The 13,252-nt window shown below is 42.6% G+C and overlaps 6 protein-coding genes across 7 annotated transcripts; 2 read left to right on the forward strand and 4 right to left on the reverse strand.

The window, feature by feature from the left end:
• Positions 1-1,601: 1,601 nt before the first annotated feature.
• On the reverse strand, positions 1,602-3,697 carry tilB (touch insensitive larva B). 2 transcript variants are annotated; one of them, XM_089474178.1, is made up of 5 exons: positions 3,433-3,697; positions 3,308-3,322; positions 2,385-3,237; positions 2,093-2,311; positions 1,602-2,036 (listed from the first exon to the last, which is right to left on the reverse strand). In XM_089474178.1, the coding sequence occupies exons 1-5, from the start codon at positions 3,551-3,553 to the stop codon at positions 1,940-1,942; spliced, it is 1,305 nt and encodes a 434-aa protein (XP_089330304.1). In that variant the 5' UTR covers positions 3,554-3,697; the 3' UTR covers positions 1,602-1,939. The 2 variants fall into 2 exon arrangements, with proteins under 2 accessions (XP_089330304.1, XP_017869744.1); XM_018014255.2 differs by having other exon boundaries at positions 3,308-3,450.
• On the forward strand, positions 3,695-5,462 carry LOC108618296 (uncharacterized). Its single transcript, XM_018014271.2, has 3 exons — positions 3,695-3,833; positions 3,925-4,757; positions 4,853-5,462. Exons 2-3 carry the CDS (start codon positions 4,060-4,062, stop codon positions 5,055-5,057), a joined length of 903 nt encoding a protein of 300 aa, XP_017869760.1. The 5' UTR covers positions 3,695-3,833; positions 3,925-4,059; the 3' UTR covers positions 5,058-5,462.
• Positions 5,151-7,147, reverse strand: LOC108618306 (solute carrier family 35 member E1 homolog). Its single transcript, XM_089474179.1, has 4 exons — positions 6,817-7,147; positions 6,503-6,711; positions 6,308-6,433; positions 5,151-6,244 (listed from the first exon to the last, which is right to left on the reverse strand). The coding sequence occupies exons 1-4, from the start codon at positions 7,145-7,147 to the stop codon at positions 5,741-5,743; spliced, it is 1,170 nt and encodes a 389-aa protein (XP_089330305.1). The 3' UTR covers positions 5,151-5,740.
• Positions 7,148-7,496: 349 nt separating this feature from the next.
• On the reverse strand, positions 7,497-9,727 carry Panx (Panoramix). The gene has a single exon (XM_018014241.2). The coding sequence runs from the start codon at positions 9,376-9,378 to the stop codon at positions 7,780-7,782; it is 1,599 nt and encodes a 532-aa protein (XP_017869730.1). The 5' UTR covers positions 9,379-9,727; the 3' UTR covers positions 7,497-7,779.
• A 120-nt stretch (positions 9,728-9,847) lies between these two features.
• On the forward strand, positions 9,848-10,938 carry mRpL22 (mitochondrial ribosomal protein L22). The gene is made up of 3 exons (XM_018014274.2): positions 9,848-10,234; positions 10,313-10,526; positions 10,592-10,938. Exons 1-3 carry the CDS (start codon positions 9,974-9,976, stop codon positions 10,810-10,812), a joined length of 696 nt encoding a protein of 231 aa, XP_017869763.1. The 5' UTR covers positions 9,848-9,973; the 3' UTR covers positions 10,813-10,938.
• Positions 10,939-11,632: 694 nt separating this feature from the next.
• On the reverse strand, positions 11,633-13,235 carry LOC108618287 (uncharacterized). Its single transcript, XM_089474176.1, has 2 exons — positions 12,852-13,235; positions 11,633-12,788 (listed from the first exon to the last, which is right to left on the reverse strand). Exons 1-2 carry the CDS (start codon positions 13,032-13,034, stop codon positions 11,793-11,795), a joined length of 1,179 nt encoding a protein of 392 aa, XP_089330302.1. The 5' UTR covers positions 13,035-13,235; the 3' UTR covers positions 11,633-11,792.
• Between the last annotated feature and the right edge of the window lie 17 nt (positions 13,236-13,252).

The raw sequence follows: 13,252 nt of genomic DNA on the forward strand, positions 1-13,252 counted from the left end.
CCACAACCGCCTAGCTATCCTTGGTGTTTGGTCGTCTGTGACTGTGACTGTGGGTCAACGAACATGTGTGACGCATAGGGCGAAGCAGCCGGGCAATTCTATTAGATTTTAGTTCATCCGTGCTCCCTGTGGCCGGGCCAGGCACAGTTAGCACCTTAGCTTAGTTGGCACATAACGTTATGATATATAAGTCTCAAGGTATAACCAAAATATGTATTGCTATTTGTAATTTATTTGACTCGTTTCGCAACGTTACGCTGAAATGACGGCCGCTTGATTCGGACGCTTAGTTATATATTTATTGAATTATCTGCTTTTAATAACCATTGTGTGTGTTTTCTGTTTTGAAATAACCAAAACAATTACGCAAAAGGAGAAGAAGAGACAGCATAAGGAACAGAACAAAATAAACAAAAACAAAAGATGATCGAAACAAAAACAATGTCCTACCTCGTTTTCCAACATGTGAAATGTTGTTAAAATTTTTGTGTCTAACCGCAATAAGATCAACAACAACAACAACAACACAACTACACGCATACAAGAACAACAGACAACAAACAACAAAAACAAAAAGGAGAGAAAGAAAAACCAGATGAAAATGTAACCAAAAAGACGCAAAAACGCTTTTTTTCGAAATATCTTTTATTGTTTGTTCACATTTTTTATTATACGTTTTCTATGGGAACCACAAACCAAAACAAACAACAAAAGGACTTAAGCAAACAAAATAAGAAAACAAAAATAAAACGCAAATGCAAAGTAAAAACAAAAATACTTGTATTTAGAAAACAGAAAAGAACTAAAAAAAAAATACAATGCACAACCACAGCTAAATACAATACTTACTATTTAAAATACAACTAAAAAAAAAGACAAAAAAAAAAAACCGAAATATTATATTGAGCGAGAGAGAATACAAGATTGTTGCTATCCAAAAAAAAAAAAAAAAAAAAAAGAAAACAAAAAACCGAAAGGAACATATAAAATATTGACTGCATATATATGATTACCATTAACTTCACGAAATAATGCCAGGCCCAGGAATGATCATACGATCCTTACTCCCGCAGTATAAACTTGTAAGCACTGAATGCAAAAACAAAATGCAAAAAAAAAAAAAAAAAAAAAATGAATATTACAATATAATACTAGCCTTCCTCCTTCCCGATCCACAAACTAGACATATACCAAATACAATCCATTTTCTATGATCGAAACTATAGTGCGCCGCTCTGAGACTGAAATAAACGAGAAATCCCTTAAGCTGAGATGCCTTTCCGTTGGCTCAGAATGAACTGTTCAAACTTCAAATGCTAACATATATATGTGTATATATATCTATATAAAACTGATCATTCAGGAAAACGAAAAAGCGTACCACACGTATTTTTTTTAATGACTTTTGGGTTTTCTTGTGTTGTTTTTATTTTAATCCGACTCGAAACATATATATAAGTATATAAAAATTAATCAACCAAAGCTCATTTTGATACATATATATTAATATATACTGCGTAGCATGAGTAAGGATTTTTTGGCAAACGGTTTCTATAACTTAGCAACATTATTCCCGTTTAGATCACAAAAAAAAGCAAATAATAATTTTAATTTTTACTATGCGTTTGCATCATTTTTTATATCCACCTCACACACTAACACACACACACACACACACGAACGTACATCATGAATTGTAACTACATATACAATATAAGCAATTACATATATATACATTTGTGTATATATATGTATATAGACATCTGGTACTATGCTGGGTCAGCGCGGAGTTATGAATACTAGAAGGCAGCAGGAATACGAGAGGCGCAGCAACGAAACAGAAAATCCCAAAAAAAGAAAAAAAAAATACAAAAAACAAAATATTTAAATAAACAATTTTTAAATAAAAAAAAAACTAATAGATCCTTGTGTGCTTCACTTAGATCAAGTCGGGCAAATCGGGCGGCGGGCATATATTGCCAATATCGACTGTGCCGCTGGGTTCTTTTGCAGCAGCAGCGCCAGGAGCGGGAGCACTGCAAGTCGTCAAGTTTATATTATTACCGGCACTGATCTGAATCTATTGACTCACCTTTTCTTCGGCGTGCGCACGGATTTGATGACGAGCAGCTCGTTGGCCTTGAGCTTCTTGAGTGTTATCTGCAAATGGCCAGTGATTTGGGAACGCTGCACAATCGACTCATCCGGCTTGACCTCCTCGTTGTAGGCGATTTGAAAGATCTTTCCCTTGACCGTGACGCGCACATAGTTTGTCTCGACGTCCACATCGATCAGAGATGTGTCCAGATGCCTGTCATTGATCAAATATAGTGAGAGATGCACTTCATCATCATTCATCAGAATATCGAATTGTGAATACAAACTTGTAAACTTCCAATAGCAGACTATAGTGATCGGCCTCATCTTGGAAATTAAACGGCAACTTGCCCTGGTTGATGTTGTAGGGTCGTCCGCAGGGCGCAAACAAATTCGGCTTTCGCTTGAGATTGGTTGTCAATGGATTTGGTGCCGGTTCGTGCTTTTCGCGGCCAAGCCTGTGCTGGCGCGCTATCTCCGTGCGTATTTCGGGGCAGTGCTCGCTTTTGGAGTTCCAGAAGGTGCGTCGACGCTCCTCCTCGTCCTCCATGTCGGCGCACTGTTTGGCCAGTTGCTGCTGCTGCTCGGCCACGCGAATCCTTTGCTCATCCCGCTCGATGGCCTGTGCCGCCTGGCACTGGACAATGACAGCCCGATGCTGTTGGACGAGACGTTGCGCTTGCAGACGCTCTGTGGGCAATATCTCCTTGCAGTCGAAGCTGTGCAGCTGCAGCAAGGTGCCCACCACATAGTCACGATAATGGGGATATTCGACACACGGATTACCAATCAGAATCAGTTCGCGTAAATTGTAATTGCCAATTAGCGATTCAATGCTGGTTAGCTCGCCAATGAAGTTGAGCGTCAGATCGAGCTTGTTGAGCGACTCGAGACTCTCCAAGTTCTCAATGCGCTCAATATTGTTAACCGCCACATTGAGATACTCCAGACGCTTCAGCTTGAACAGATTTTCCAGCCGGCCTATGAGATTAGACTGCAGCAGCAATATCTTGAGATCGCGACACCAGTTCTGTATGTGTTCAATGCGTTCAATGTCCTCTTGATGCAGCGACAGCTCCTCCAGCGTGCTAATTAATCGCTCATTATGCTCCGACTTTTTGCGAACTAGCTCCTCTGTAACTGCAGGCGTTGCTCAATTTGATTACAAAGTCAAGAATTCGAATGCTATTGCTGTTGTTGTTACACTTACTGCGCACCATAATTGCTGAAATAGTATAAATATTAATGATGTCTATGTGTAAGTCTGAATACAACTAATTCAGATTGTAAACAAACAAAGGCCACTGCGTTGCTAGGTTCAATCGTTTCCTGTACCGTTGTTACTTTGTTGCTGTTGTTGGCGCTCGAAATTCAATTTATGTTTTGTGTCATCGGCGGGTGAGCAAGCCACCGACCGACCGATTGAACCTATCGAAATTAACATATCGATTTGCATGTAGGCAACGTCATCGACGTCCGGTGCCCTGCTTATTTTGTATTGCGGGAAATCTAATCAGTTGAATTAGTTAGTCTAACACGCCTAAAGTGCTTGATTACAGGGCCGCACTTCGGTGAAAAGATACAAATAGCTATATTTGTTATATTTATATGTATTGTAAAATAAATAATAAATTATGAAATAACAAAAACAAACTAAATCAATGTACAGCAATGATAAACCGTTAGGCCGATCATGGTGATCGCTAAGTGAACCAGATCCTTAGCATGATTTAACCGTAGGTTTAGTTTATAACTACATAATTAAAACTAAATTTCGAGAATTGAAACATGTCGTGGTAAATGTATTCTAATATATTTCAATCATAGTTTTTGCTTGACTATAAATCCGCTCCTGTATGCAATTGCTTCTGGTTTGCTCGCTGAATTAAAGAACGCCAACGCGAGCCGAAGCCAGACAATTTGTAACTTTGAAAGCGTAATCAGCAGTTGGCATCGATCAATATGGGCGATAAGGATTTGGACATCTTGCGGCCACTCAGCGATATCGAAGTGGATGAGCTGATGGCGCTCTATAAGACGAAATATGGAGAGCTTAACTTTCATTATCTATTAATGTACAATCAGCGTAAATGGGATCGCCAGCTTGAGGCAGCAGGCGTTCCCCTAACCGATCCTAACTACATTTCGTTGCGCAAACGTTTCTACACGCACCGAGCTGGCGATTTCAGGCAGTACGGCACGTATGTGAGCCTGCATGAGGATGTGGTGCAGAGCGTCTCCTTCTACAGCTGGCAACCAGGTGGCGTGGAGCTGTTCGCCTGCCTGGAGCAGACCCGGCTTATTCAATGGGCGAACGGTGCGCTGCTCACCAATGTCGACCTGGACTTTTGCGAACGCGTCAAAGAGCTGGCCCTGAAGAAGGGCGCAACGGGAATACAGGCACGCCAGTGCTACGGCATGGTATTGCCCCATGCCGAGGCCAAAGTGGTCACAGTGCCCGAGTTGCTAACGGACTTCGAGCTGCGCCAGCTAACAGACGAGGATGCCGAGATAGTGCACGGGATATGGCCCAACAAGGGTGAAGGATCACTAGCATACATCCGTGCACTGATCAAGTTCAATCGAACCGTGGGTGTCTGTCGCAGTGACACAGGCGAACTGATTGCCTGGATATTCCAGAATGACTTCTCTGGCCTCGGGTAAGTAGCGATAGAAAGAGATAGAGAGAGAGAGAGAGAGAGAGAGCGAGTACCATGTGCAGTCTTAGCTAAGGTCTCGATTTTCTTTTGCATAGTATGCTACAGGTGCTGCCCAAGGCGGAGCGCCGTGGCCTTGGCGGGCTGCTGGCTGCCGTCATGAGCAAATTGATTGCCAAAAAGGAAGAGGTGACGTTAACCGCGTGGATTGTGTCCAACAATTGGCGCTCGGAGGCGCTGCTCAAACGCATTGGCTACAAAAAAGCGATTGTGAACGAGTGGATAAAGCTGCTGCCCGCCTAGCCGGCGCATCCTAGATTTGGATTGGGATTGGGATTTGGTTGCGGTAGTGGATAAACACTGGCCCGGTTCCAGGTGAAAGCCAAAACTGACTGGTTTACATAGTACGTAGTAGAACGTAGTAGATACATGTGTTTATTGCCTATGTACACGGTCAACAATTTTGAATACGCACGCATTTCGCATTTCGATTTTGTAAATACATACATACATACAATTTTAAGGCATAATCATTCTAATTCGAACTGAGAAAACAATATATCAATATTCCTTTCAGCGGCAACTGAGGCAAATCCGTTGCGGATTCAGTCTCAATCATATACATATACTTATTTACATACCGCCTCACTCGCATATTTCATTATCATACAATTTTATACAAGATAACTTAAAAAAAAAAAAAAGAAAGGATGGGCAGGAAAGCAACGGTAAGAAAGGGAAATGAAATGGAAACCGGAGGGAAAACTACAAACGAAATGTGTCACACGAGCAGAGAGAGCACATTAGATATTTTTTGATTTGAATGCGGGAATACTATTCAATTATTCGGATTGCCCGTAGATAGCGAACTCCGTCTGATAAGAATTGTTATCTCAACCATCAATGAACGCTAGACGTGAGGCGACGGCGAGTTGCAAACGAATGTTGTAGCTCCTCATTCCAACACAATTGCACTAATTAGAAAACTATACGAACAGCAGGCGCGTGGTGCTCCCGCTTGGCATCCCGCTGCCGTTCACCAGCAAGCTGTTGCTGATGCTGCTGCTGCTGCTGTTGGCTCTCATGGGCATTGTCATTGGCATTTGTACGGTCGCAGAGGCCTTGTGCAGGCCATTTCCAATGTTGCCATTGAGCGAGCTGCGATAGTAGTTGTCATTCAGCGGCGTATACTTAATATGACTGCTTGGCACCTGCAGCGGCAGCTCTCTGGCCTTCGAGATTTGTTTGGCGCGATTGTAGCACAGCACACCGATGATGGCTAGCGTCATGCCCAGACAGTTCACCCACGTGACCGGGTTGCCCAATATCAGCAGCGAGACGGCAATCACGAAGATCCGCTTCGAGGCGCTGGCCACGGCGTATGTAAGTGGCGTAACGAGCGACAGCACACTGAACGCAATTATATTCTGCATCCAGTTGAGAACGCCGTCGGTGAAGAGCAGCGCAATCACTCGATAGTCCAGATTTTTCTGCAATCCAGGAAAATAACAATTAGAAATCAATAAAGGTGAATTTATAGATAAATGCCATACAATAACTGAATGCCGAAATACGGCCATGCTGTCCATGTAGAGCCAGAGGGGCAGGAAAATGAATAGGGACAGCTTGCCGAGCAGATGCAGCAGTCGCAAGTGATGTATGCCCGTGTCCTTGAGCACCTGCATAGAGAATCGATTGATTTGATAATGAAGGCCAAGTGAGATTATGCGAGTGAGCGATCGCCTTACCTTCTTGGAGAAGATGTTTTGGAGGGAGAAACCCATGGTCGAGATGAGTGCACTGATTAGGCCGAGCATATCAAATGAGATTTCAGTGACGGTGGCAATGGCCACGCCAGTTATGATGGGCAGCAGGCTCAGGTACACCAGTGTGGGTTGCTTCTCGCCAAAGAAGACGCGCGTCAGTACGACGGTGAAAAGCGGCATGGTCGCTTTAACTGTACAGTAGTTGTTGGGGAAGAAGAACAAGAATTGCAAATAGTTTTCAGCATTTGGTGACGTGTGAAGTAAATTACGATTTAATTGACTTTTGCTCAACTGACCTGTGTGGGCATAGGAGACGGGCACCTTCCACAGCGATATGTGCGAGGTGACCGAGGCAAGCAGCTTGCCAATGGCCAGCGGGACAATTAGTCGCAGGTAGTAGGCGCGCGGTATGTCCTGGTATTTGCGTATTCGCCATAAATTAAAGAATGGCCCACTATATAGGGTGATGCTGCATAGCTGGATGAGGGTGACGGTCATTGGGAATGGGAACTCATTGAGCACCATTTTGCCAATGACATTGTTGCTGGACGAAATCACGTACCAGAAGAGGCACATCAATAGCACGACCGCAACATGACGGGTGCTTGTGCGTTTACCACCCAACATATTTAAATATCTTGGTGTGTGCTTATTGTAGTTGCTCAATTGAGGAGCCGTTGTCAGTGTCAGAGGCACAGAGTCACTGCCTCTGCGCGCGCCAGTCCGCTGGTCCTTTCAATTGATCTTTGTTTATTGCATCTCGCTGTATGTTTAAATCTTAAATAAATATATGCACGTCGACAATGTCGTCCGTTTGTTTTCTACGTGGACGTAACGGTGTGGCCAGACAATACCGGATCTCTGTTAAGTGTTGTTAAATGCTGCCACATTCGGTTATCGATAAACATTTGAATTAACAATTTCCCAATTGGCAGTTTCCAACCAGAATTATCTGTTTCATGAACCATTAGCTAAATTTAATTACAAAATATTCTTTTATTTTTATTTATAAGGCACGTTAATCTAATACTTAATTTTACAAACGTTGTATCTATTTTTGTTAATTATTTGATTTTTTATTTGGCCTCACGTTTCTTTGGTCTGGATACGTGTATTTGCACTTTATATGTATATTACTGATAGTAAATGATGGAAAACTTAAATCTGTTTATCCAAGCATATGTTTAATTAGTTTTAAATTGGAATTGTTGTTCCATAATGCATTTGAAGTGGTTATTACTTTGGCAATAATTAGTTGATCATTGTTTCAATTGTTGGGCCTCGACGCGCTTGATCGCCAAGGCGTTGCGCAGTTCCCGGAATATACGATCGGCCCATAAGGACGAGCTGGGAGGCGAGGCGGTGAGCTCCTTCAGTGCCAACAATACGTTCGTTTGCTGTTGCGTTAGGTCCGAATCATTGAAGCGAGAATTTAGCCAATAGACGCCCTCATGCGATGGCGGAACAGCCTGGACACCAACATTCCGCCCGAGATTCATCATCCGAGGATCCGTCTGGGTTGATGCACTCTTGTACAGACCGGTAGATAGCGATTCATCCTCTGTCTTGCTGCAATTGCCGTTCTCCTTCTGATGCGAGAATCTGAGCTGCTGAATGGTCATCTTCGAGTTCTGCTGTAGCTCCATCAAACGTGTCACATTAATTCCGGTTAGACGCAGCAGCTCCCTTGTCGCATTGGGCAACGGCTCCAGGCCCCACTTCTTCAAATTGATGTTCGATACCGATGTCGAGTTGAACTTATATCTAACATTGAAATTGTTGCACAACGGCGAGGGATTCTCGAATGTATGACTGCTCATATACCCACCTAGTTTTGGTAGTTTCCGAATGGTGTTGACCACCAGAAACTCGGTCTCCGGTGCCTTGGATGCCTTGAGTTGCATTAACTCTAGCACTTTCTTCGCCCGCTCCACGCCCCGGCGACGCTTTTCCTGAACTGTTAGCGGAGCTGGTGGTGCCTCTGGTGCTTTTTGCTGTAGTTTGCTTATGTTGATTACTTTGATGCTCTTCTCCTCGGGTCGCACTGGCACATAGTCCAGTTGATCGGGCTCAGTTTTTATGACGGACTTGGAACCCATTCTTGATCCACTAGGTCGATCAGGCTCCTGTAATCGTCGCTCCTTACGGCTTTTGTGTGAACTTGGGCTATTACTGCCACTGCGACTACGACTGCGACGTCGCTTCTTATGGCTATCGTTCTTCTTCTCTTTCTTATGTTTTTTTCTCTTCTTCTCTTTCTCTTCTTCTGTTCGCTCCAAGCGTTCAAGCTCCCTTTGCCGCTCCTCGATACGGTCTTGTAGCGCCTGCTCCTCTTCGTTATTTGCATTTGGCGGCTCAAGATCCATTTGATCGAGTTGATCTACATGGCTAAAAGATTCATCTACAACGCCTTGAAAGTCTGTCTCCGAGAGGATATCAAGAAAGCCCAATTGCAGTTCTCTGCGCTCCTCCTTTTTCACAACAATCAGCTCTTTTGAATCTTCATTGTCATCGATCGGCAAATCCGAATTACCATTTTCTTCAGATTCACGCTGAGTTTCTGCCGGCTCCGGTTCAAATGTGGTCACTACTCTTAATGGCGTCGGGCAATAATCATTTTGTGGGCTCCGCTTTACGAACATTGACGGTGGCGGCGGCGCTGATGCCTGATCATCAGCATCGCTCTCCCAACCGGTGGCGCCATTAGCATTAATTGCCTCCTGGCCGAGGGGCGACTGGCCGCCTTCATCACGCAGCGGGGTGCACGCGTTATCTTCATTTTCGGTTGGGGATTGTTTGTATATGATATTTGAGTAAGTGGATTCGACTTCGGTTTTAACGCGAGCTGCCGCCTCCATATTACAGAGAATGGCGATAATATACTTTCAAATATATTGAAAACACAATTTAATTGCTTCAAATCATTCTACGAAATCCGAATAAATTTGCAATTTCTTTGCAAGCCCTTCTTAAGAAATTTTAGGCTATCCAAAAGGAACCGATTTATGATCTCGATAGTTCGGCTCAAGTAGATCCTAACGCGATTCAGTTCGTGAACAGTCTTTTTTTTTTAATTTTTAAGATTTTTAAATTTTTAAATAAAAGGTATTGTTTTTAATTTATTATAATAGTTTCTATTTAAATAACAAATATTTTACTCAATAAGATTAAGATTTTACAGCCAGAGTATGATAAGAAATAGGAAGTTGAAACTTATAGCTCAATATTATGAAAATTTTAAAGATATTAATGATCGCTTATATTTCCTTTTACTATCGATAGCATTACACTTGTCGGCAAATATATCTACCACGAACTATCGAGATATCGATATGTGCGAGACTTAAGTGTCCACACAGCTGTTTGCTGGCAGATTACGCGACCGATGGTGCTTCAAGTTCTTTTTATTGCTATAAATCTTTTGACAACTTTATAAAACAAATCTGAAGCACCATGCACAAAATGATAAGGCAAATTGCGCAGCTAACGGTGCAAACGCCGCTGCTTGCGGCCGCCCCCGTAACCAGCGCAGCAAAATTGTTAGCCATGCCGCCTGCGATCACGCAAAACGTTGACTGCTGCGGCGTGCACACGGCTGCCTCTGGGGGCCTTTGCACTAAATGGAATAAACACAATTACGGACCTCGCAAATGGCTGGAATACAACAAAACTGTGCATCCGCCACAGGAAGCGGACGAGGAGCCACGCAAAGCGGTAAATGGCTACCATTTCGTTTATTTTGACCGACTATAATAGTTAATTATAATATTAAAATCATTTATTAATATATAGTATGTGTGCCATATGCGCAGCAACATCAAATATAGTCCGGACAAGATGTGGTATATAGCGGCCTTTGTGCGCGGCATGTCCGTAGACGAGGCGCTCAAGCAACTGAATTTTGTGCTCAAAAAGGGCGCCACAGATGTCAGGGAGACGATACTGGAGGCTCAGCAAATGGCCGTTGAGCGGCACAATGTTGAGTATAAGAGCAATTTGTGGATTGGTAAATAAATATGAGTGCTAACCATATGGGCCTTTAATAATTTCAATTCCACTCGTGCACACCAGCTGAATCCTTTGTGGGTAAAGGACGTGTTTTCAAGGGAATGCGACGACATGCACGCGGTCGCTTTGGACGCGTTGAGTACAAGCACTGTCACTACTTCCTACGGCTAGAGGAGGGCGAACCACCGCAGCACTACTACCTACCCGAGCCACAGACACCTGAGCAGCAGTTGGAGCAATGGCTGGAGCAGATGCGCAGTCGAAAGGTCATCAATTCGTTGTAGAGACTCAGATACACACACACTCACATACACAGCCTGCGCCCTTGTACACAGCCTCATCCACATAAAACGGATTTGAAGTTGTTTTCAAAAACGTTCGTTTATTAATAAAAATGCAAATGAAACTGACTTTAACTAGTACTTGGAAATCTGATTCGATTTTGTATATAGAGCATAGATCAATTTCAAGCAATTAATGTCGAAATGTATATGAAAACATTTTTGCAATGCACCTGTTATGATGCTTCGATATAGAAGATAGATCAACTTAAAGCAATTAAGATAATAATTCATAAACAAATTTTGCAAAGAAACTTTTATGATTTATAGTAAAGTTTATAGTGTATCTTTCTCGCTGATCTATGTAGTCCGAGGAATAAATCGGTGGCAATCAAATTAACAAAAATTCGTTATTCGTTTTTGTTTTATTTTTAGATTTTGATTTATTCATTTTCAATATTTTTCTTTGGAAATAAAATAACTCAAACTGACTTCAATTCTTTTTAGTTGTCTCCATTTTATAGCCTAATATAGTAGATCTAGAGCCGAATTTATTTCATAGCTTATTTGTTGACTAGAAAAATTTGTAATATATATAAAATTATGGAATTATAGAATATCAAATTGTCAAAATTAAATTTTTATATTCGAATAATCTAGGCAGTTGCAAAGATTAGAGAGGCTAAAATATTAAATCTTCTTCAAGAAAGCTTAAGAATATTTGTTAAACTCTTCATGGAAAGATGTGGAAAGATGAAAGATCGCAAATAAAGAATGCCTTTTTAAGTAAGCCGATATATGAACAAAAAACAAACAAACAAACTTATGCATTATATATTATATATTATATAAATTATAGACTATGAATTGAAGGCGCCAAGCATAAAAGGAATTCCACTATAATATGCATATATAAATCTACTTATATATATTCAGGCTTTCATTTTTTGAATTCAAGTTGTTGTTGCCTCATTGTGGTTTATTTAGCAGACGTCTTCAAGCGTATGTTCCAGCAACCGCTCTAATTCCATTTCTTCGTCTTGTTTCTCTTGCAGCTCCTTGGCCACGCTCGTTAGCACCGATGGTTGGCGGAGGCGCACCTGCTTATCAACCTCCTTGTCGAGCACCACGCAAGCAAGTTTAGAGAGCTGCGATCGGGCGGATTTGCCCGCATCACGGCGACGCTTGCGCGTTGTTGCCGGGACTCCATTTGCGTTTGTGTCTAGCGTTTGCTTCTTTTTAGCTGGCTGGCGCTCTTTGGCTGTGTGATCGCGCTGCAAATGTTTGCTTAGATTTTGGGCACTGCTAAAACAGCGCTGGCAATTAACGGCCAGGCACTCAAAGCGCCTGCCCGTGTGACTGGTCAGGATATGCTGACGCAAATTACGCTCATACGAATAGCTGCGATTGCAGCCAGGCTCGGTGCATGAGAATGTTGATTCCGCATTTGCTGGATGTTTGGCAGCAATGTGAGCACTTAAGGCACTAGGTTTGTCGTAGTTTTTGTCGCAGTGCTCGCACTTATGGCGCTCGCGTCCGTGTAGTGTTTCGCGACAATGCTTTGTGTATAGCGTCCATTTCTCGAACTGTTGTTCGCATTGGGGGCAAGAGTAGAGTCTGCAGCTACGCTGGTGACTCTCCTGCTGCCACTGCTGATAGAAGCCGCGCTGGCATTTCTCACAACGAAACGGAAATTGCTGTGTGTGACGTACGATCTCGTGGCGGCGCAACTTCATTTTTTGCCTGAACTTGAGCGAGCAGAAGCGGCACTCGTACTCGCGCGGACACTCATGTGCCTCGCGCAAATGGCGCGTCATGTTGCTAGTCGATATGAACATCTTGTCGCACTGTGGCAAGCTGCATTTTACTGTTTTCTGCGGCTCCTCAGGACGCTCGTGTGTGCTGCGCAGATGACGCTTCAAGTGGGTGACTATTGAATAAGTCTTATCACAGCCTTCGTAGCTACAAGCGTGCTTCTTCTACAATAAGAGCTAAACTGTTATAAATTGAACGACAAGTATTTTTGGGTCTTTTGTACTTACAATACCAGTATGGTGGTATTCATGGCGATCCAATTGGTCCAGACGCTTGAAGCTCTCATTGCAACCGCTTATGCTGCATGTGTACTTGGGACCGGTGCTGTTGCGACGAGCCTGTTTAATCTTAAACTCCTCCAATACCGCATCCAAGTCGCTGTCGCTTGTAATTTGCACACCCGGTGCCATTTCGCTTTATTGTAGACTAAGGCCTGCAGAAGAACAACGTGCGGTCATCTAAGGCTGATATTACTTATCGATATAGCGAAATATTTCATTGAAGCATCGATATTTTGCGATAAAATTAACTGAAACTATGCTATCGATACTTCTCTGATAATTATTTCATTTCACCACTTAATATATATGAAGAAGAATTGATAAATATGAATTGTATAACAGCAAAA

The sequence above is a fragment of the Drosophila arizonae genome, chromosome X (assembly GCF_054131065.1).
Source record: "Drosophila arizonae isolate 15081-1271.41 chromosome X, UAZ_ARI_1.0, whole genome shotgun sequence".
NCBI classification, from domain to species: domain Eukaryota; kingdom Metazoa; phylum Arthropoda; class Insecta; order Diptera; family Drosophilidae; genus Drosophila; species Drosophila arizonae.

Bases quoted from the DNA above. Each gene is read 5' to 3' on its own strand.
- tilB (XM_089474178.1), bottom strand. From the start codon at position 3,553: ATGCAAATCGATATGTTAATTTCGATAGGTTCAATCGGTCGGTCGGTG. The intron at 2,312-2,384 runs GTTTGTATTCAC...GATCAATGACAG, and splicing joins CTGCTATTGGAAGTTTACAA to GCATCTGGACACATCTCTGA. The intron at 2,037-2,092 runs GTGAGTCAATAG...GACGACTTGCAG, and splicing joins GTGCGCACGCCGAAGAAAAG to TGCTCCCGCTCCTGGCGCTG.
- LOC108618296 (XM_018014271.2), top strand. From the start codon at position 4,060: ATGGGCGATAAGGATTTGGACATCTTGCGGCCACTCAGCGATATCGAA. The intron at 4,758-4,852 runs GTAAGTAGCGAT...TCTTTTGCATAG, and splicing joins AATGACTTCTCTGGCCTCGG to TATGCTACAGGTGCTGCCCA.
- mRpL22 (XM_018014274.2), top strand. From the start codon at position 9,974: ATGCACAAAATGATAAGGCAAATTGCGCAGCTAACGGTGCAAACGCCG. The intron at 10,235-10,312 runs GTAAATGGCTAC...ATTAATATATAG, and splicing joins ACGAGGAGCCACGCAAAGCG to TATGTGTGCCATATGCGCAG. The intron at 10,527-10,591 runs GTAAATAAATAT...CGTGCACACCAG, and splicing joins TAAGAGCAATTTGTGGATTG to CTGAATCCTTTGTGGGTAAA.
- Panx (XM_018014241.2), bottom strand. From the start codon at position 9,378: ATGGAGGCGGCAGCTCGCGTTAAAACCGAAGTCGAATCCACTTACTCA.
- LOC108618287 (XM_089474176.1), bottom strand. From the start codon at position 13,034: ATGGCACCGGGTGTGCAAATTACAAGCGACAGCGACTTGGATGCGGTA. The intron at 12,789-12,851 runs GTAAGTACAAAA...CTCTTATTGTAG, and splicing joins AATACCACCATACTGGTATT to AAGAAGCACGCTTGTAGCTA.
- LOC108618306 (XM_089474179.1), bottom strand. From the start codon at position 7,147: ATGTTGGGTGGTAAACGCACAAGCACCCGTCATGTTGCGGTCGTGCTA. The intron at 6,712-6,816 runs GTCAGTTGAGCA...ACTACTGTACAG, and splicing joins CGTCTCCTATGCCCACACAG to TTAAAGCGACCATGCCGCTT. The intron at 6,245-6,307 runs GTATGGCATTTA...CCTGGATTGCAG, and splicing joins TATTTCGGCATTCAGTTATT to AAAAATCTGGACTATCGAGT.